The following is a 22,471-nucleotide window of genomic DNA, read 5'->3' on the forward strand; positions in this document are numbered from 1 at the left end:
TGAGGGACCAAGAGACAACTCAAATGTCTCAGTATCTGGAAAAAAATTCATTGCAAGCTTCCATCCAACCACGAGACATGAATCTGCAAGCAGGCAGGTTGCACCAGTTCTGGCACTCTCAGAACTACTCATTTTATTGAGAGAGGCCAACTCACAAAACAACCAAGACAATTACATAGCACGGCTGCACAATAAGGGTATACGTTTCAAACTGCCAAATATGGTTTTGCATTGAAAAAAAGTGTGAGTAGCTCTCCCAACCAAGACACGCATCTTGAGGAATACTAAATGATGCAGGGTTCTGTCATTTAGCAATTTTTTAGAGTTAACATTTCAGGCGAAGTAGCTGCAAGAGGGAGAAATTCCCACTGGTTTAGAATGAGGTTAAATCAGAGCCCAATTTATTTACTTTTACAAACCAATGCTTTCTAGCTTCACTGAGTTTTGTCTGATCAGGTACTGCACGCAAAGAATCCATAATGGGCAGTGGTTTGTGATATACAGTAGAAACAGATTTTCCTGTTCCAGCAAATACATCCATCTGCCTATTTTTGTGTCTGTTGCTAGTCAGCAGAAAAAACTACTTGGTGTGATTCACCATTATGTTTACTGCTCCCTTCAGCCGTCCTTGGAACTGGAAAGCTTTTATTTACCCATTATGAAGCTTTATGGATTCATCTACAACAGTGCACTTCAGGGAAGTCTATTCTACAGATTTATTTTTTTTCTTCAGATTAATTCCTTTCTCCTTGCTTGCACATGCTTGCCCTATTACTGGTGACACGATCTCATCAAGACACATTAAAACCACAGCCACCTCCTTACCCTCACACACAATAAGAGGTGAATTCAGATTCCCCAAACCACAAAGCAGTTTGTGGTCTCCTGGAAAGCCAGCAATTTTAAGCAGCAAACAAAGGGTCTGACCTCACTCAGACACATTGTGTAGGACCCAAACACAGACCATGGGATGATAAAAGCAATCCAGTGGAGCAGGCTGCACACTCAGCTGTATAAGACTCATGGCCAAGTGCCAGGGAACTCCTCTGTTCGGCTCCCAGCACAGCCTCCGACCCTCTGGGTGGCCTTGGGCCCTGCCCTACATAATGGCACAGCACTTCCCACTAGAAGCAGCCCTACTGACTCCAGCAGCACCACTCAAAGTCACGAGTACACAGAGGCTTGACCTCTTAGAGCCAAATTACCTGACATTTTATCCTTGTGCTAAGGAAGGAGAAAGAAATCACAACAACTTACCTGTGCACAACTGTTATTTGGAGCTTTAGCCTGTCAGCCTCCAGTACAAGCTTAAGGCACTGTAGGAGCCTCATTACATAATATTTTGCTTCCCAAAAACACTTAAAGGGAAACATGATGCCAGGGATCTCATCGTTTCCATTCGGGGGGGGGGGGGGGGGGGGGGGGGGGGAAGCCAGAGACTCACATCAATACACGTTCCCTCTCTGACTCCCATTTGAACTGAAATTACGTATTACTTTACCCTTTCACCACTACACCAGCTGCTGAGAAAGTCACTTTTTTTCAGTCGCTTGCTAAGGTAAGGGTCCACTAACGGAGATTCTTTGATGATCTGGAAGGTTATCTATACTTGTCTCCTACCGACCTCCTTGCTGCTAGAAGGATGGAGAGCATCAACTTTCAGCAATATACTATAGAAAAAGAAGGAATAAGAATTATTTTTGAAGTTCTGAAGTTGCTCATTGACAGACCTCATAATGCAAATACAGACACCTACACACGTAGAATGTAGCAACCAGTAGTGCAAAGTTGGGTGAAAGGATCTCTCAACAACTTGACACATCATTTTGGAAGGTTTATCACTGTATCAAAGTAAATTAATACATATTAACAGGTAAGATACACAAATACCAGGCTCATTTCCTACAGACGTCTATGGGGAGTTCTGCAATGATCTTACTGAAAAGAGTTTTGGTCAACGATTAATAATTTTGGAAAGCTCTATTATCCATTAGGGCACAGTTGCATTCTGCACCCATTTAAGGAATACAATCAAGTGATGAGGACAGGTTCCTTCAATAGGCCTCTCTCAGCAGCTGCAGACCCACATCAGTCCAAACCACTGCATTTCACTGCATTTTTATACATCAGCCTAACAGCACAGAAGAGACTGAAAGCCAATGTGTTTCCCAGTGTAACCCAATGAGAGACACTGCACACATGCATATTTTACACAGCGATACACAGAAAGCTAATGTGATGAAAAACAAATCACAGGAGAGCAAAATTTAAAAAATGTCCTAAAATGTGCATTTTATTCCATATCATTATACAATGTTTACATACAGGTATACTTTTAAAACTGCTCAAAGAAAATGTGAAAAAAAGTGAGGCGAATATCGGTTTATAAATTCCTCCCCCTCCCCAAAATCCACACAAATAAAATACATTTCAAACCAATCTCTTCCAAATTTATGTTTTCTCCTGAATTTATTGAATCTTTCATTTCAACATGAAAAATACAATCGAATGAATACTCAAGGTGAAATGCTGACCTACACTTCTGTATTGAGTTGCAAGAACACAATTTAAAACCTCCAGAAGCCTTCACTTTTCTCTGCTGCTTACATACCTTCTTTTCATTGAATTAGAAGGCACAGAAAGTCCAAATCCTCACAGATCAATAAAATTCTGATAAAAATAAATTACTGTGCTGGACAACTCCTGACTTGTCTGATATCAAACAAAAGACTTCAGTAGAACCTTTTGTTCCAAGTAGCACCATTTCCACCTGATCTCTCTTGAACATGAATCATTCTTCTTGTGAAAAACTGTAGTTGGCACTTGAGGTGGGACACTTTTTGCCACAGCCAGGATTCTTCAAAAGACTAAGCATACTGAATTGCTGAACTCTCTACAAAGTGTAGGTAACATTTTTGTTGGGAAATGGCACATTTAAACCATAATGTAATATAGTTTAACCCGCATATGGCTTGCCCATTTTGGTGTTTCCCTGACCCCTGCCTGATAATTTAGCAGATGTTCTTGTGACTGTGGTGAAACTAAAATAAAGACATGTTTATGGGGTTTCACGGCAAGCAGGTGTAAAAATAATAAAACAAATAACGTGGTTGCTGCTAAGAAGGTTTTCACATGTTGTTTAACTCCAGTAAAGTTTGATCCAGCATCTGATGCATGCTAAGGTTTTCTTCTTTGGCATGCGCCACTTTCTCTGTTGTGGGATTAGAAAATTAAAACATGAATAGCAGTTCTTTGGAGGCACTGATTCTCAGAACATGAAGGCATGCAATCATCATTTCTACTGGAGGGTTTAGAAAGTTAAGAAATGTGCATGCTCATAAATACCAATGTCCCCAGACAACACAACTAGAGAGAATTCCAAGTTAATAAAACAAATGGCAAGTAATGCAAGTTTAGAACTGTTTACAGCTGCATTTGTTAAGAAAATGCACTGCTGACAGAGATGCAATTCTTGCATGTTCTGTAAGCTCTTTGCTCATAGGAATGTGGGACAGTGAATGGCCTTTTTTTTTTGTAAGTAGGGCAATAAAGAAAATAAGGTTTAATTACATAAAGTTTTATGTAATTCAGAACTTGCAAAGAAAAAAAATTAAAACTAGTCTCTTCAGTGAAGTGACATTTAGGAAATTTATTTCTTCTAGAAAAAAAATTAAAAATTGAGCTTTATGTTGCATGCACACTTTTATAGGACACTCATTTAACACTCTTATTTGATACAATAAATGAGCACAATGTTCTAGAGCTGCATCCTACCAGAATCCAGTAATAACAACTTCATACTAATGCAAGCATACCTTTAAACTGCCTGGGTATTTTCAGATGGAGCTCCCATTCCTAGCTTGTATATTTAATTTTGGTTTTGGGGTTGTTGGGTTTTTTTCCTTTTTTTTTTTTTTTTTTTTTTAAAGTCAACTACAAGCCCAATTCATAGTAATGCAAAATTACTGCATTAAAGTCTCCAGAAAACAAAACAGCTGTAAGTATCCTTTATGTTGGTTTTGAAATACAGAAATATGAATCTTGGTGAACATTTTTCTCTTGTCCACATTCTAGTAAAAATCTCAGGGCCAATTCATGTCAATTAAACTGAATGTCTCTCTACAAGGCAGGCTGTTACTTTTTGGATACTGTTAGCTAAATGCTGTAGCTGTTTACTGAAGTGGAAAGGAGCTATTGCACAGTTAAAGAGCTTACTGCTCTTCCAAAGTAGGTGTGCCTACAGATAATGAAAAGCCTCATCCAGAAGAGGCGTTTTCATATTTGTCCAACAGAAACTGAGAATTTCATCCATTTATTTACCACAGAATCAACAGTCTTAAAAAAAACCCCCAATTTCAGGATTTCTTGCTTATTTCTACACTTACTGATTCATTCTTAAGGAAATTTGGAAGAAGCAGTTTTTAAACAAGTTAACAATATAGTCACACTAAAGTTTAATCCTCATTCAGTGCCAGCTTTAGTTCATTAGTTAGGCGACTGTTTTGCTCAAGTTGCTGGTAGAGTTGGTCTGTACAGGCAGCAAGCAGGTTAGAAGGGGGAAAAAAAAAAAGAGGCAGAATGAAGACAGATTAGACAGAGAAAACAGTTAAGTAAGAGTTAATAAAGAAACTGGTCACACCACAGACAGTTCAGTAACATACAGAGAAACATTTTACCTTTGTTTCTAGAACTCTAGTAATTAAATAGCTACTCCAAGGAACAGCTATTATAACCTATGAAGAACTGGCTAGGATTCCTGCTGTGGGGAATAGCTGTGAGAGCTGTTAAGTAGGAATGGATATGGAAGAACTGCAGCTATATTCCTAGAAGGACCAAGTCCTGCTTTAATCTGTATGTACAGTGTGTGGAAGATTTTTATGAGTGCCATTTTTCTTTGTAAACTATTTAAGACATAGTGGAATCTCATCTGTCAGTGAAGGGAAAGCAACTGCGTCACAACCAGGGTAAGTAACAGCAAGAGAGATGCTGGTAGCCAACTACCTCTAGGTTTGACTGCCCATACTCCCTTCCCGGGGAACCTGACAGCCAAAATGGTATTTTTGGTAGGGAAACATACTTCTGCTACTGGTATCAACGCACTTCAATACCTTTAAACTGTCCAGTTGTACTTCGTAAGAAAACAAACCCAAACATTTCGTGAAAATGAAATGGAAGTATGAAAACCTGTGCAGCTCAAATACAGCAAGCGGAGAGGACAGTTCACATTCACGGTCAAAGAGAAGCACCGCGACTGTGTTGTGACAGTGCATTTAGTGACAGGTGTTCTGCAGAGTGAAAGAACGTTCCATGATGGGTTTTCAACTGTCTTGTTTTCTCAAATTGTCCACATTCTTAATAGTCTCGATTCAAACTGCACTCCTGACCTCTTGATCCTAGATTATTCCCCTACAGGAAATGACTGTTTCTGATTCTTTTCCACAAGCTTCCTAACAGCTTCCACAGAAATCCTCATCCCCTGCAGGCTCTGGACCCAGCAATGGCAAAGCTGTGCAGTAAGCTGGTCTGCAGGACATACTTGCGTGGTGAGCAGCATCTCCTCACAGCTTCCTCCCCAGCCCAAACTCCAACAGCCAGCTCAGTAAAACCAGAGCACATTTCAGAGCTCTGATCCTGGACCAGTAACAACTGGATCTTGTCTCTCAGCAGGATCATGTCACATATACATGGGAAAAAACCACTGAAACTTCCAAGTAACTAAAATTTCACTCTTTGGCAAAGTCTATTTAGTTGTTATTCAAACATGATGACATAATTTGAACTAAGAACTTGATGCTTACCTTGATGACAGAAAACTCCTCTTTAATTGAGGCAGTATTACAGTATTTCTCAACATTCAAAATGAGACTAAACCCCCAGGTAAAGCATGGAAAGCATTTACCCGGTGTACAGTCAGCCCTTGATTACCCACAAGCAGTCTGTCTAGGTTGCTATTTACCACAGAGGTAGAGCCAAAGGCTAGCTCTGTAGGCAGCCACCTTAGGCCAAGCAGGGAGTTCAAGCTCTGGTGCAGACCCAGTGAGGCTCAGCCTCAGCCCAGCAGAGAGCTCAGGCAAATGAGACATCAGAGCCAGCCTTGCACTCTTGTCAACAAGCCTCACGTACAAGACTTAGCTACACATGGCCAAACCTTGCGAGATATACAGTGTAATGCACAGGTCAGGTCCAACAGTGACAAGAGTGCTGAAATATGCTGCAGTGAGAAACCGCAACAGCTCTGTGGAGTCAAGATCAGTGCAGCAGGGCCAGCTAGAAATTCTGTACACAGCTACCTGGGTATTTGCATTGCATTGCCCATTTCCAGGACTCTGTTCAGCAATTCATCACCCTACAGTGCAGAGCACTGATTATCTGTGTTTGAAGGAAAAGGGAAGATTTCAATACTTATGTTCAAAATTGCTGGGTTAAAAATTAACAGGTTCCTACATTAGATTTTACTCCTCCCCGCCTCCCCTCCAAGAAACAACAGTATTGCAAGGAATTGAGGGGGAAAAACACTGCTGACACAATAAGGCAAAACACACAATATCTTAAGGGGTTGGAGTTGCTGTAGCATGAGTAGCATAAGTTACTGTGGCTCAGCTGACAAGTGACGGCTGACCACATTCCCCATAACTCTTGCATTTGTGAAGTTAACCATGTCAGCTTCAGTTATTTTACTAACACTCATCCCATTGTATTTGGTTAACCTTCACACTAAAAATTTGACTTTTCAGTTGCAATACACACAGTGTATAAACCCACTTACTGTATCGCAATTGATGAGTAGTAAGTTATTGAACTTTATTATCTGGACTACCTGTGACTGCTGATACATATCCTGTACTTGGGCTTCTCCCCATAGCCAGTAACATTAGGCCATATGTCAGGGAATAAAAAAACTGAGATAAGAAAGTTACCTGAGGATGGCTGGGGGGAAGACAATGCATCCATTTGCAAGCCTTATTTGGAAAACAGGTTTTAGGGAGGGGAGGAAATCTAGCTTAGACTACACTGCTGAATAATCTTGAAGTTGAAGAAGAACGCCACACTTACATTATTCTACAAGCTAAAAACTAATAAGCCTAATAATGCAATAAACTCTCTAGGTGCAAACAACAGTACAAAAAAGCAAGGTGTCAGTATTTAATGCTTCATCCTTAATTAGGCATTGCCAGATCAGCTGAAAGCCAATGTTTAGGCTTTCAAACCTGAAATCTGTAGGTTCCGTTTTGCAGCGGAATCATTTGATTATTAGTGTAACGATGAGAGTTTTCCTAGTTCAGTTCTGAAACATTTTTCATGAGTCTGCAATTCAAACTCACAAGTCTGAGCTAAGCACAAGAGTGGAAAGCTATTGAAATCTTCCTGCTGAGCTTCCAATCCTATCATGCCACTCAAGAAGTATTTTGTAAAAAAAAAAAAAGTTAGCAAGCAGTGTTGCAAGACATTTAAACGACTATTTTTGGGTGAAAAAAACCATTCTTTTTATATTAGCCCCTTAAATCTGTCTCAAATATTTAAGTTGATGAACAAACACATTTATATAAAGACAAGAAGTCTTCAGCATCAAACTAAGAGAAAATTTCAGACTTTAAAGTGAAAACTCTGGTGTCAAGGACTTAACTGCTCTCTCAGCCATGCTCCCACGACCAACTGACCCCAAGGAAGTAGTGTCCTTGTAGATTTTGGCCTAACAATAACAACTGAAAAAATTCCCATTACATCTATTTGTCATTTTATCTGCATGAGATTTTGAGAAAGACTAAGATCATTACTGGTCAGTTTTGACCTCAAAATACCCAGAGTAGCATTCTCATCCCATAGACTGCTATCACTGGCTTAGCATTATCAATGTTCAGGCAAGTGTCTTCAGATTAAAAAATGGAAACACAAAAAATTTTAAATCCCTAATGGCAAAAAAGCAATTTTTATTAACTGAAATACTTATATAAATAAAAGGCAAGGGAATAGCAAAAGGGATACAGCTGGGATGTTTATTTTACATTGAGAGATGTAGATTTTCTGTACAGCAGAGCACAAATGGAGCATGTTCTGAGACAGGTGCTAGAGGAATAGAGTCAACTAAGCTAGAAGACAGGACAATGAACCCATGAAACATCCAAAGCTTGGAAAGATGTTTTATCCAGCCCGATGAAGATGTCTTTGGAGAAGTGAAGCAAAGAAAATTATCTGCATGAAAAGAAAAAGTGAGATAAGGTAGAAAATAAAAAAGGTGCAGTAAAGACTTCCAAAAAAGCAGCAACAGCACAGCAGAGCCTAGCATGCCAAGATGACCACTAGAGAAACACCACACCATGCTGGGACTGGAATGCTCTAGTAATGTCTTTGTGTACTAATAGAGCACATTTTAAAGTCTGTTTTCCATTTAGAAATATCCCAACTTAAAGACATACTGTAATCTCTGTACACAGAAGAGGAAAAAAAAAAATCCATTTGCTTGATAAGCCACTAAGCAAAAGCATATGTCGGGGGGCTGGGAGGAATTTAAAAAAATAAATAAAAATCAAAGCAGACATTAGGCCCCTACTAAAAAGTTGGGAGAGAAATAATGGGAAGGAAACAATGAACAGATATAGGGATAAAAAAAAAAAAAACCAAAGAAACAACATTTAAAATATGATGCATGCAAAATACATCTCAAGCTCTGAGCAAAGCTTACGCCTTGCTGAAAGCGCGCTAGCTTCCGAAGAGAAATGCTGGGACTAAACATTGCACCTTACAAGCACTTGAGAGCCACAACTCTTCCTCTTTCTCATGTCAACTGTACAGGGTTCATGCAAGTGAAAGGTATGAGCATGAGAAGGTGGACTTAGCATAGCTGACCTCTGTTCAGAGTTTTAGGTTGATGGAAGAAGAGTCAGTTTGTATCAAACACTGCACGGACCAGTCATACCTTACAATTGATCACTCTCCTGCTTTCCTGCCACCCAATACACTATTTTTCTCCTTATGACTCAAGTTGATACTACTACCTTTTTGGTATATGCAAATTAAATTACTACTATCCTCCACAAAATATGTAGAAGCAACCTACAAATCAATTGTCACTGTTATGGGCTTAAGTGACAAAGTATTTTAAATAAATTTCCACACTTGTAATTTAGTGATAACACCTGAAATTTTCAGAGCAGTTAAGGAAATTTAGATAAACACTTTCCACTGTCATTAATAGAGAACTCAACCAGAGAAAAACCATGACAGCAGAAGAATACACTCTGAATGCAACATGTACCAAGGCAATTTTCTTCGCTAAACTGAACACAATGGGCCTGGTAGACAATGCTTGAACAGAGGTGAACTGAAAGGATAAATGCAGAGCTACAAAGGGCAACCACAAGACACAAGGATTGCAGATACATTATGAAAGAGTAAACACAAGCTTATTAGGCAGCTTACAAAATCACCATGAGTATTTACCAGGCTAAGCACAACACTCACCCACACTCTGCCACGGTAAAGAAATTGTTCATGGTATTTTGTACACCTAGTCTCGCTAAAGGAATGCATCTCCCGCTACAAAGGGAGTATAATTTCACAAGGCCGGAACCGCGCAATCAATGAGGGCAGGGAAGCAGGTGCAGGCACAAGCTGGGAAGACATTTACATGGAAGTCATATCGTTGAGAGCGTGGTCCAGCTCCTCACTGATGGCTTTGTACTTCAGTTTCTGAGCATATAGCTCATCTAAAATTCCATCAAGGGAAGGCAGAGGTGTGCAAGGAAATGGAGTGTGATCACGGGATGGAAGGTGAAGGTGGTAGCATGGGATACCATCCAGAAGCCGTAAGAAAGGGGAAGAGCACATAGAAAGAGGCATTGCGACAGACAAAACAAAAATTGCAAAATTAGAGAAGAATATAAAAAATAAGAAAATCAACAGTGAATAGTTTTATGTGACAAGTTCATTAATTGCACTGCCAGTGGGGCAACCTGTGATAAAGAGAAAAACAAAGGAAAGAAAGTGTACCAGGGAAGCAAAATCCATGTTTCACTGCCCTGGATTTTTGTTTTAATGCACATTAGGGGTGCACACAGGAGCTAGGGAGAAAAGATCCAAAAATGGGGCTCAAGGAGGATGCTACCATTTATTTTCTACCTTTTTTTTTTTTAAACCACTCTGGTTTGTGTTATGTCAAACTCAGTTTCTTACAGCTATTTTTGTTCCTTCTAAACACTTATCTTTCTTCTCTCTGCTTCCTTCCCCAGTCAGTGGTCATAAATTTTCAGCAGATACCTAGATATTTCATATTTTTTATGCAGAAGTCAGCCTGCCATGCCAAGCAATCAAAAAATCCTAGACTTAGTGTAACGCATCTAAATAGTAAACTCCATATAACCTTTAATTACAAAGCACTACTGAATTATTTTCTCCAGAGAGAGAAAGCACATTCTACTATTCTACTGCAGTTCTGAAAGATTTATCAAAACCTTAAAATAAACTCTCTGAAGTTAAACAAGTTGTCCTTCTGATTACGTATACAATCCATTAGCTCTACTGAAAAACAGCAACTGGTCTATGTCACAAAATGCCTGCCCTGACCCACGCTTATCACAGTAATAGATTAGGTTAGCTTGCTACATTCCTAATTATTACAAAACACAGCTCTTCATCAGCTTTTTAGTAAGATAATAATAATACTTATTGTCTAATCGTTTACCCTATACATATATAGATCTCCAAGTAGAAGAGTATAAAGCAAAAAGTGAAAGGAGTCTTGAGACTATGAGAGAAAAAGGAACAGGCTAGAGCAGAACACTGTTCACCTGAAGCATTTAAATTATCAATACATTTCAATCAGAAAACATTTTGCCTACTTTACTCTTTAGGCAGACCCATTTATATAAGCAGGACAAGTTAGGTGAGTAGAATTGGGTACTGAAAAAAAAAAAAACCAAACCCAAACCAAACAACAGGAGAATAAAAGATCTGTATTTCTATACTAAGTGAGAAAAACAAAACCTCATACCTTCTAGGTCATCAATGCTCTTCTCCAGCTTGGTTACTGACCTCTCAGCAAATTCAGCACGGGTCTCAGCCTAAAGTCAAGACAAATACAGACTACTTTAGGAAACACCCACATAAGTACTTACGAATAGAGGAGCAACAATTCAAATGAGGAAAAAAGTATAACGAGAGGAGGCATACAATAAGGCAATACTAATTTTTAGGAGAGACATTTAACACTAAACTGTCTCCAAAATGATGTGTTCATCATTAAAGCATCAAAGCAGTGCTTATATTAAAAGAATCAAAGTTGCATTGTACGATAGTTGTAAAGAACAGCTCTCATTTTACCTCCTTCAGTTTGTCAGTCAGGACTTTAATCTCCTCTTCGTATTTGTCTTCTTTCTGCGAGTACTGTAATTAGAAAGAGGATCCCTGATATTAGATCAGGTATTCTAAATATAACAAAAACTACCACATTCAAGACTCTCTTCTAATAGATCAACTGAATACAAGAAATTAATATGGGTATAACTAAATTAATTCCACTTACCAGACTGTGCTAATACACAGTTTACTGCAAGAGCCAAACTTCCCTTGAGTTATATTCCAGTGCTGTATGGTGGGAACTTTGAGTAGAAATTTACAGTTTTAAAGAGGAGCGGCATTTGGAGAAATTTAACGTTAGCACACAAGTGCCATTTTGAGGGACATTATACAAATAATATTTAATCCTGTCAGACTACTTAACAGAACATGTGGTCAAATAATACTAACCTATTTGGAACTAGAAGGAATGCTAGGTTCCGGTAAGAGCCAAATACAAATTGAGTAGTAAGTCCAAATGCTTCTACTGACAATAGCCTTGCTGAAATGCTGCAAAGTCATCAGCCTGCAAAGAACACCCCACAGGCCAATCTAGATGATAACGTAAGGGACACATTCTCACATAAGTCTCTAGCCTACCTTCTCAGCCTGAGCCTCCAGCGACTTCAGGTTGTTGGTCACAGTTTTCAACTCCTCTTCAAGCTCAGCACATTTGCTGTTATTTCAGAAGGAAGGCAGGAAAGGGGCGGATGGAAGATTCAGTCAAGCAAAAGAAACGGGAGAAAGTAGGGGGAAAAGATAGAGAAAAATGAAAATAATTACAGAGCAAAAGAACGGCCTCAAAAGCAGCTGAATCCATCACAGATTGAAAGCAACTCTTTACGATGCCAAATTCCATTTCAAGTGTACATTAAGACGACAATCAGACAGAAATTATCTACAGCCCTTGGCTTACACAGATATATTTACATAGCCTTTACACGTGAGACAGTTCAGCTTCTTTTTTGGCTGCACAAGAGATCAGTTTTAAAGGTAAAAATGAATAAACAAACAAAAAAGAGACCAAAGAAAACCACCAAAGCAAGATGCAAAGAGAGTAAAGAGCATAGTGAGGACTTATTTGTTACTACTGAGTGAGCTAACTGGCTATGGAAGCTGAAAGACTTGGGTTGCAGTTAAACCTAGAAACTGTTTATTAGTATCAGTACCTTATCCTCTGCAGCCATTAATGCTTTCAAGGTTTGATCCATTATTCTTAACTGTTCTTCCAGCTGTCGGACTTGGCTGTTAGTGAACACATGAAATGCACAAAAGCCATTCACAAAATCAGTGTGCAGGTACAGCATGCAGTGACAAAACACACGCGCACACACATATGAACACATCTACTTTGGCGCTGACCATTTATTTCAATCAGAGTAAATGAGCAAAACATAGCTTTGAGCTGAACACACAGTGTACTGCCAATATTCCATGCTGTTACAGTTGTCTTGTAGCACCTCACACACATCTCGGAGCAGTTCAACACTTACCTTTCTGATAGTTCAGCACGTTCCTCAGCCCGCTCCAGGTCACTCTCAATGATCACAAGCTTACGAGCCACCTACAAGAAAAGGCGAATGACAACTGGGGATATTGCATTGCTGCAGCACACATCACCTGTTTCTAGAACCCACAGAGCAAGGAGTTGGGCCTCTTTACATTTTTCGGTCAACACATGAGTTTTGATTATGCAACATCATTATTCTCCCTAAGAGACCAGGGAATACTCTCAACCATTTTAGTGCAGAGATCTGAGCACACATGTCCTGCCACCTTGTTCCCTGAGGTATCCAGGTGCCCATTTTTCCTTCCGCAGCCATGAAGAGTGGTGTTTGTAATCTTTTGAACTTAAAAAGCAAAGGGGGCGGGGGGGAAGAAAAAATAAAGAATTACAGGCACAGCCTAAAGGGCTTTAGAAACAGATGACCTGCACTCAAGAACTGACCTCTTCATACTTGCGGTCAGCCTCTTCAGCAATGTGCTTAGCTTCTTTAAGCTGGATCTCTTGGATTTCCATCTTCTCTTCATCCTTCTGGGCTCTATTTTCAATCACCTTCATTCCTCTGAAAGACGTAAAAATGGGAAATGCAAGATTTGGGGCTTGCCAATTTACCTCTAGCTCTACTACTACTGGACTGTGACTTTCAGACAGGTGTATTAAGGTGAATGAAGCATGTCAGATACTTGATTCTTCACACCATAAATCTAGTTCCATGCATTCACGCTTCAGGAGTTCAAAGAAAAGAAGCATGTCTTAGGAAGACATAGAATTTGATTTATTTATCTCTTACCACAGTTGAGCTGTACTATTCTTTTTAATTTTAAATTGAAGAAAACCTGATCAAAAGGTAAATAAAAGGTCTTGCTTCTAAAAACCTAGTAAGATGACTAAAGACATCTGTACTTTTATACTCATTGTGAAACAGTACAACCCCTGCAGGACTGACAGGCATTATGTTTATGGCCAAACAGATTCCCATGAGTTTTGCTGTGTCAGAGCCCTAGAGCACTGGAGCTCTCTCTGCCCTCCATATGCAAAATTTAACTCCTTCATAACAGGAAACATTGTGTATTGCCCTTTCCATGCATGTTTGACCCAAATTCTCTTAACTATTTCACAATGCACTGTGAGTCTTGGGTGCTTTTCTTTTCAACAGGCTGCATTGCTACTAAGGTAGAAATACATATGCAGAATACATAGGATTCTTTTCCAATAAAAGGCACTATCACAGATATAAAATACAATTTGTAGAAGTAAAGGAGAAGATCTTCCAAAGCCACAAATCTTGAGTTGTTAACTTACAGTAAGTACTTCTGGAAATCCCAGCCTAAATCTGAAGGAATTATCATGCTCGCTCTCTCTTTTGCTCACCTTCATGTATCAATCTTGCCAACAGGAGAATCAAAGCCTCTTCCAGCACTTTGCTATTCTCCAGGTGAGATTTTCTACCCACAATGAAATCAAGAATCACCCTCAGAAAGTTGTCATCCAAATAGAGAAGTCTGGGCTGGCCAAGCAGTTTTTCCAGGATGTGGCACGATACATCAAAAGCCCTACCCCACTTAAATCTTATCATTACAACTGACACAAAAAAGAATTCAAGCCTACACATTTTGGACATCCCTACAGACAAGCTGTAACTGAAGACCATGTAGGCAAAGGAAGAGTGGATTACACATGCTCAGAGACATAGGAGTGGCTTAATTTATTTCCTGAACCCACACCCTGGCAATTATCATCTCTGTCATAAGGGTAACAATCCATTCAAGAGTGGCCCCACCCACCTTTCACTCTCATCTGCAGCCTTCTCTGCTTCCTCCAGCTTCTGCAGAGCAGTAGCCAAGCGCTCCTGAGCCCGATCCAACTCCTCCTCAACCAGCTGGATGCGTCTGTTCAGAGAAGCTACTTCGCTCTCAGCCTAAGCGCAGGAAGAACAGAAATTAATAAGTCACACATCACCTCTTGTGAAAGATTATCCCACGTACCTGCTAGTACCATTTAACAGCGTTTCAGTAATTTCTGACTTCATCCACTAGAAAGCCCATACACAGAGATGTACATGCCCTCATTGAATTGTGAGGTTATTGCTTAATGGAGGAAAAAGTGATTAATGCTTCCTTTAAACAAAGCACATTAAGGACTGTACAATTAGTACTAGAAAGAACTGCACTGAAAGAATTATGCATCGTTCCCCAAATAATTTCTGTCATTGCATGACATTAACCAATTATAGTCTCCCCTCCTTTTTTTTTATCAACACCAACTAATTACCCGATTCTTCTATGTTATCCCAAATCCTTTGTGACCTTTTGCCATATTTTGATAAGAATTGTCCCAGTATTCCCTTGAGTTCCATAAGAAGGGTTCAATGTAAACATGCAAAAATACACCTAGATCAGCATTTGCAATGAGACAGCTGACACAGAGAGAGCATGAGAACATTTAAGAAATGCCCAAATATCCACAAGTTTTGTTTACAGGCAAGCTACGGAAGAGCTGACAAAGAAGGCATCAGCAGAAGCTACATCTCAGAAGGGCCCTGGTACAGGCAACAATTGCTTAAAATATCTATTCCCTGTCCCTCCCCCCTCCCATACTGCCATCCTCAAACTATCGCCAGATTTGCCTCTCTTGCATTACCTGTTCACTTAATCTTCTGTACAACACTGGCAACTCATCTGCCTCTTACCATTACAAGCTTTTACTTCTGACATTCTCAAACCTACACTTGCTTAAGTTGCAGAGTAAGTTCTATAACAGCCTTCTCGTAGTAACCTCCTTAAAGTTTATTTCTTTCAAAAGGATACTACGTGCAAAATATACACAAAAAGGTCATTATTCTTAAAAGTTAATTACTTCCAAAAATAACAGTTACTCTTAATCAGTACTGAAAACGATCTTGCTGTGAGGAAGTAGACATCTGAATTCCCTATGATATCTAGTGCGTGGGGGAGGGGGGTGGGACACAACTACCTTTGACATAACAGTAACATTGCCCCACTAGAATGATTAGAAGTAATACATAAACAGGGAAGCAAATATATATTTGAACATTAATGATTATTGCCAGTGAACATGTAGAATCAGGAGAAGAGAGACTTCATCCTTAGAGATCCACATTAACCCAAATATAAAATATTTGGTTATGTCATCAAGCAGTAGTACTCCGAACTTGTATTTTCAGACCTCTGGCTTTTAACAGTAAGAATCTGAACATTCTCATTTGAGAAAGAAAACAACTTTGCATAAATGTTACCCTTGGGAAATTTGTAATGTTACAAGTTAATAATTATCATGTCAAGACTCCTCATCATGATAAGAGCATACAATATGCTTCGAAAACACAGAGCGATTAAAGTTCAAGTTTCTACTTCCTGCTTCAGTACCTCAATAAGGGTTTACCAACCAGCCTGATTTGGCCCATGTTACTCTTGTGCAGAGCAGGACTTCTCTCCTTATATGGTAAGGAAGGAAAAAACCCCAGTGACATTAAGGGGCACTCCCACGGCTAGCAGGCAAACAGAAGCTTCAGTGGTTTTGCCATAGCACTTATACACCACATATCTTTACAATGAGCGATAACATGGATAAGTTACCATCGGGTGTTATTATTAGTGTTGTAAGAGAGATTCTGTTTTCCAGAAGAAGTAAGAAAAATGCCTTCTGAAAATGTGATTGCCAACAGCCCCTTGAAATGCATGCAGTCAAAACAGAAGAGATCCTTTTTTAGGGCAATGGCTGCTAGTCAGTCTTGAAACTTGTAACAATCTGGTTTAACACTCAAAAGCTGTAAGCTGTGATATGTTTTGGCCACAGCTTTGGCTTTTTCATTGTTTGCATATCTGTACCTTGCACAGGAAGAAGAAAAAAACCCCTAGCCTAGCTGGTCACATGCTATACTTCTAAGGCATTACACTAAGGGAAGGGTCAGATTCACACCTCAGCTTGCTTGCTGCAATGTTCTCAAAGCCTCCCTCCTCAAGCATGCAGAAATACAGCTGTGACAATAAAAAAATCTGTACATAAGTAGCATTATGGAAGAGGCACAGGTCTACATGTGCCTGTGAGTTCAGTCTTCTGCTTTCATTCACCCCAGCACTGACCCTTCCAAACAAAAACTTAAATACCAAGTAAATGTACTCTGCAGAATTCCACCTCATTCGCATAAACCAACTCCAGGGAAGACAAACGTTAACCTTTAGTATCTTAAGCCGCATAGCAATGTGGCTGAGCTCTAATGGGAAGACTTCACCAGCAAGCTGTAATCACTCCTCCACAGCACTATTACTTCTGCCACAAAAGGTAATAGCAAAGCTTCCCATTTTAATGGGAATCCCTTAATATGTTGTTTAGAACAAGACATGTTACTGAAAGTAGGAAAATGGGTGTCCTTTACTCCACAAAGCTTAGAAAACAAGTACAGTTTGTTGGTTTTTTTTAAAGACAGAAACCCTTATGAAACAATTTTATGACTTTGACGTGATCCCTCACTGAAAAAAAAAAAAAAAGATATTAGTAAAGTGTAAGGAGCCGTATTTGATTGCTTGGGAAGATCACCTGCAAGTAATCAGAAGGCTCTTCCTTTGAACTTGCTGCCCAGAATGTGCAGAAAGCCCCACAATACGAGAAAATCCAGTAATCACCATTTTTTCTATTGTAATAAACTACATTAATAAGAAATTTGTTCTTTTGTGTCACTTTTATGCAACCACTGAAGGCACTAAAACCACTGCAAAGGACACCGTACATTTTACAGCAGCAAACATTAAGTTACAGCTGCTAGAATTCCCCAAGGTCAATGACAATGCAAACAGCCCTATCAGGTTTTTTGCTGTAACTGCCACCCATAACTGCATCTCTCTGCTATGTGAGTCTGTGCTTCTCACATCTGATCTTGCCTCTCCCTAAAACCGTGCCTACAGTTCCTTTCCTATCTTAGCTAAGGTTTTGACAAGCTAAACATATTACAGATGTGTAGTGACAAGGGGCCATATGATCATATTGTTGGGGTGTTTTCAGGTACTCTAAGTACTCAGACACGGCCATTTCAGGTTCACTCCCAAGTATATAACCTCTTAAGAGTCAGCATGCTGACTTCCCAGACCTGACCTCATTTGGATGAGATAAGCAAACAACTGCCACTTTCAAAACCAAAACAAACAAACAAAACACACACACAAAAACAAACCCCAAAAGCTTGCTCAGAACCTAATACAAAGCACCCAATCTCAAACATCTTGCCTAAGTTCGACCTCATTCCAACTCAGCGTTTTGCTGTTGGCCAGCAGACTTAGTGCGGTCTATTTATGCACCACAGCTTCGTCTGCCCCACCGACTCGGAAAGTACAGCACTCCAGGTCGAAGACCAGAGTGACCCACTCTTCACCTGACGCCTCGGGCCTGCTCGCCGGGAACAGCGGCCTCCGCCCACAGTACGGTGAGAGGGGGCGCCGCAGCGGCCGGCAGGTAACCATTTTGTCGGAGACGGCGGCGAAGGAAGCTGCCGCCCGACCCCTCGGCCAGGGAGCGGCGAGGGTCAGCCGCGCCCCGGGACCCATGCCCAGTGCCCCCGCCCGCGGCCCCCGGGCCGAGTCGAACCGGCGGCCCTACCTCCTCCCGCAGGGCCCGCTCCTGGTCCACCTCTCGCTGCAGCCGGCCCGCCCGCTCCTCGGCGGCGTCCGCCTGCTCCTGCAGGCTCCGGATCTTCCTCCGCACGGCCTCCAGCGAGCTCATCGCCGCCATACCCGCGCCTCGCCTCGCCTAGCCTGCACCGCCTCCCTCCGCCTGCCCCAGCCCCGGAAGTCCCCCCGCGCCGCAACGCACCGCGCACCAGGGCGGGGCTGCCCGCACCGAGCTAGGAGCGGCGCGACGCACCACCGGGGCGTGCACGGAGGCAGGCCACGAGGGGAGGCAGGCCCCAGCCGGGAGAGGGCTCTGCGGCGGGACCGTGCCGAGCCGTGCCAGGCCGGGCCGGGCCGGGGGGACCGAGGGGGCGGCGGCCGTCGCCAGGTGGACTCGCTGCGGCGGCAGCGCCCCCTGGCGGACGCGCTGCGGCGGCAGCGCCCCCTGGCGGCGCAGCGCGCGGACTCCTACGGGCCGTCCCGGGGTCGGGACCGGGACCCACATTCCCCCGCTAAATCGCCCCACTATGAGCGTAATAAAATGACACCGAGCAACCTGTCGCCGCCAGCTGCTGCTGCATCTGGCCTAGGTCCTGAGACACGCGGAGGGAAAAGAGGAGGGAGTTGCGGCTGCCCCCTCCCAGGTGAGGTGGCTCCGGGCATGCACCCAGCTTTTGCGAGATGAGTAACACTGGTGAGGTAAGGTTTCCTCATCCCCCTGTGTAAGGCGAGTCCACCCCAGGGCACCGGCACTCCCTCCCCTGCCCCTGTCTTTTTCCTAAGGCTTGGAACTACCCAAACTAGTAGGGCAAATACTGGGTCAACTGCAATGCCCCAAAGATACTCCACATCACCAAAAAAAGAGACATCCTTAAAATGTCAGACATATTCCATGCATACCATTAAATACAGCATTTACCTTGATGAACACAAGCCAGACACTTGCCTACCCTTCCGCCTGAGGGATGACTGCAAATAAAATTGCCCTCAACTAGCTTCCAAACGCTGTTTTCCAGCAAAGGAAAATGGCATTGGGATTGGTTTGGAAGAGCTTTCATTTCAAAAAGGGAATCTAGTAGCATTTCTCCTGCCTTCATCCTAGGCGAGCTATTTCCAAATACTCTGCATACTTTTCCTTATAAGGAATATCTTCCCTGGATCTATATGTGGTTCCTTTGAACAGTTTAAACAAATGTCCTGCTAGGAAGCTGCCTCTCATCTATGCAGCCATACAAAGGAGATGACAGACATCTGATCCACATTATACACAGAACTCCTCTCTCCCGTTCCTAGGCATGCTTATGTTTGTTAAGTTCGTGAGTTCTCTCTCAAAACTATGCAACTTAAATTGCCATACTAAGTTAAAATTTTTTTATCCTTTGTTCATTTTACAAGTAAAATAAGATAAAAGTGTGTTGTCTTTCATGCAAAGTTTTTTTTGTAACGTTTCCCCTTCTAGAAGTATCCTTTCTCCCCCTGAAATACTTTGCTTGCTTTGTCTGTGTCAACTCCTCTTTTTATTATGGCTTTGAGGTTAATTTTTAAAGCTGAGTTATAGGAAAAGGACAGTCATCGCTTTGGAAATACTGTGGTTTAACCTAACCCTCTAATTCAGACCCGAGATTTACTCTGAGAAAACTGGGTTTTACAGCAACAGCCATAGAGATCTAGATCTTAACTGCAGAGACAAAAACTCACATGGTTCCATGCAGGCAATACATTAAATGCATGTCAGGGGCAGACAGGTGGGTGGGTTGAGGGCCTGGGAGAGGCACAAGCTCTTGCATTATTACCATATAAAGTACTGAGCTATTTATATCTCCCTGCTTGCTCCCAGGATCCCTGTCCTCTAACTGCAAACCTAGCAAGTATCATCATCCGGACAATTTTCTTTCACACGAGATTGAACTTTTCTTCCACAAGCGAAACAGTTCCCATGATTTCCAGTAAAAAAAAATAAGAGAGGATCTTTCAGCTCAGGGACCAGCGAGTGAGCCAGACTAGTATCTAGCAGCAGTTCTAACGCATGCTTGCCTAGGAACAGCTTTCCTGAAGACAGAACTAGCAGCCCTTGCTCTTCTGGATCTGCCTCTCCTGGATCTACTTACTAGTAACTGATTCTGCTTCACTATCAAGATAGTGTTGTTCCAGCCTAAGCCATTTTCCCCATCATCTGAACGGACGATCCACCCGTGCTTTACTTTCATGTCTAGAGTGACGAATATACATGAAAAGCACGTGTCAAGTGAGCAGAAACCCAATCAAATGCCCCTGATAGCATGCAAACCTCATGCAAGGAGGCAGTGCTGTGTTTCCCACCTCCCTGCCCAGGAGGTGCCTGGACCCTGCCCTCAGCAGAGCTTTGGACCGCTGCTCGGTAGGAGTCCTGGCTGTCCTGTGCAGAGGGAGTGTGTGGTTTCTGTGCTGGGGTGGTGGTGAAAAGGATGGGGGTAACTTACATCTGTGGCCTTTTTGTCAGCCAGTTCCAACTTTTCCTGTGCATCTTTAAGGGACTCGGAGTATTTGTCCAGCTCATCCTCAGTGCCCTTCAGCTTCTTTTGTAGAGCCACCAGCTCGTCCTCCAGCTGTGATACGGGTGGAAAGTGGTGGAGAGGGGAGGGCGGGCAGGAAAAGGTGCAGCAGGCAACGTGATCGTGCAAAGGGAGAAGTGCGAGTGCAGAAGAGACAGAAAAGGACAGACACAGAGAGAGAGAGAGAGAAGGAGAGACAGTTAGATTCTCCTTGCTTGTGGCAAAGGCACAATACCTTGGCAGCATTCTCCTCTGCGGAGAGAAGGCTATCCTCAGACTTGTGTAGTTCTTCCAGCACTTGGTCCCTTGCATCCTCCGTCACATGCAATTGCTTTTCCAATTGCACAATGTCATCCTCTAACTAGGTGCACAAGAGGAAATACAATGCACAAATATGTTTCTCCCTGGGCTTGGAAAAGTGGGAAATTCATTTTTAAATCCCTCTCCCTTCCTCCCTCCTCCTTCAGGATCTCCCAGAAACGTGCAACCAATGTGCCCCCCTGCCCCAAACGAATAAAGCCCCAGGTGTAAAGGAGGGGGGTTGGAGAAGACCAAGAAAATGGGACACACATCGGGGGGGGGCAGCTGGAATCAGACAAGTCTGCTGGGTGGTGCTGGAGGGAGCGAACATAGCTTTAGGAGTCCTGCCAAATCGCAGCACGTCTGTCCATTGCTAACCAGAGGCTCGAGATGGCCTCTCCCAGCCGTGCCGCTATGACAAAGGCACAGAGACCATGCGGCTGTCCTAGGGCCCCGCTCCGCAGCTGGGGTGTTGGGGGCGGGGGGCACTACTTCCTGCCGGGCCCCCGGGAACCTCCAGCCAGGGGCTGCCAGGGTGCAGCTCTGTCTTAGGAAAAGTTCAACCAGTTCTGCCGGAGGTGATGGTGGTGGTAATATAAGGTAGATTGAAAGAAAGAGAGACAGAGAGTGAGAGAGAGAGAAGGGGGAGTCGTCTGGAAAGACTTGCGCCCCGGCGCTGGCCGCGCCCGGACCCTTGGTGCAGACCTGCTTGCTTCTCTCCTCCGCTGCCTTCTTGTCCGCTTCGGCTTGCTCGGCTCTGTCCAAGGCGTTTTCCTTGTCCAGTTTCAGCATCTGCATCTTCTTCTTGATGGCATCCATGGCGGCGGTGGGCTAGGGCGCGTCCCCGCGCGAATTGCACCCGAAAGCAAAACTTGAAAAGCTGCGGGACAGCCCCGAGTCCAAGACCCAGCCGCAGCCCCCAAGGGAGCGGTGCGGAGCGGTGCGGAGCTGCCGGGCGGCGGGGCTGATCCGTGCGGGACGGGGCGCCGGCGAAGTGCAAGCGGCGGGCAGGGAGCGCCTCACAGATATGTACTTTCCCAGGGGGCTGACTGCATTCCTCAAGACATCCAATACTTTTTTGGAAAGGGCTTGCTTTTTTTTTTTTTTCTCCCCTCCCTCCTCCGTTCGTCCCTACCCCTTTCCCTCTCTCACTCCCCGCCGGCTTTTTTCGGAGGCTCAGCGCT

The 22,471-nt window shown here is 42.7% G+C and overlaps 1 protein-coding gene across 22 annotated transcripts; it reads right to left on the minus strand.

Annotated features, from left to right (window-relative positions):
- Positions 1–2,266: 2,266 nt before the first annotated feature.
- TPM1 (tropomyosin 1) lies at positions 2,267–22,430 on the minus strand. Of its 22 annotated transcripts, none has more exons than XM_054836307.1 (10): positions 21,993–22,335; positions 21,223–21,348; positions 20,916–21,041; positions 14,620–14,753; positions 13,280–13,397; positions 12,825–12,895; positions 11,932–12,007; positions 11,317–11,379; positions 10,988–11,057; positions 2,267–3,211 (listed from the first exon to the last, which is right to left on the minus strand). In XM_054836307.1, exons 1-10 carry the CDS (start codon positions 22,104–22,106, stop codon positions 3,129–3,131), a joined length of 981 nt encoding a protein of 326 aa, XP_054692282.1. In that variant the 5' UTR covers positions 22,107–22,335; the 3' UTR covers positions 2,267–3,128. The 22 variants fall into 22 exon arrangements, with proteins under 22 accessions (XP_054692282.1, XP_054692275.1, XP_054692267.1 ...); XM_054836293.1 differs by lacking the exons at positions 2,267–3,211; positions 20,916–21,041 and adding exons at positions 7,981–8,190; positions 9,626–9,704; XM_054836297.1 differs by lacking the exons at positions 2,267–3,211; positions 11,932–12,007; positions 20,916–21,041 and adding exons at positions 7,981–8,190; positions 9,626–9,704; positions 12,501–12,576.
- Between the last annotated feature and the right edge of the window lie 41 nt (positions 22,431–22,471).

This window comes from Grus americana, chromosome 10, assembly GCF_028858705.1.
Source record: "Grus americana isolate bGruAme1 chromosome 10, bGruAme1.mat, whole genome shotgun sequence".
Taxonomy (NCBI): Eukaryota; Metazoa; Chordata; class Aves; order Gruiformes; family Gruidae; genus Grus; species Grus americana.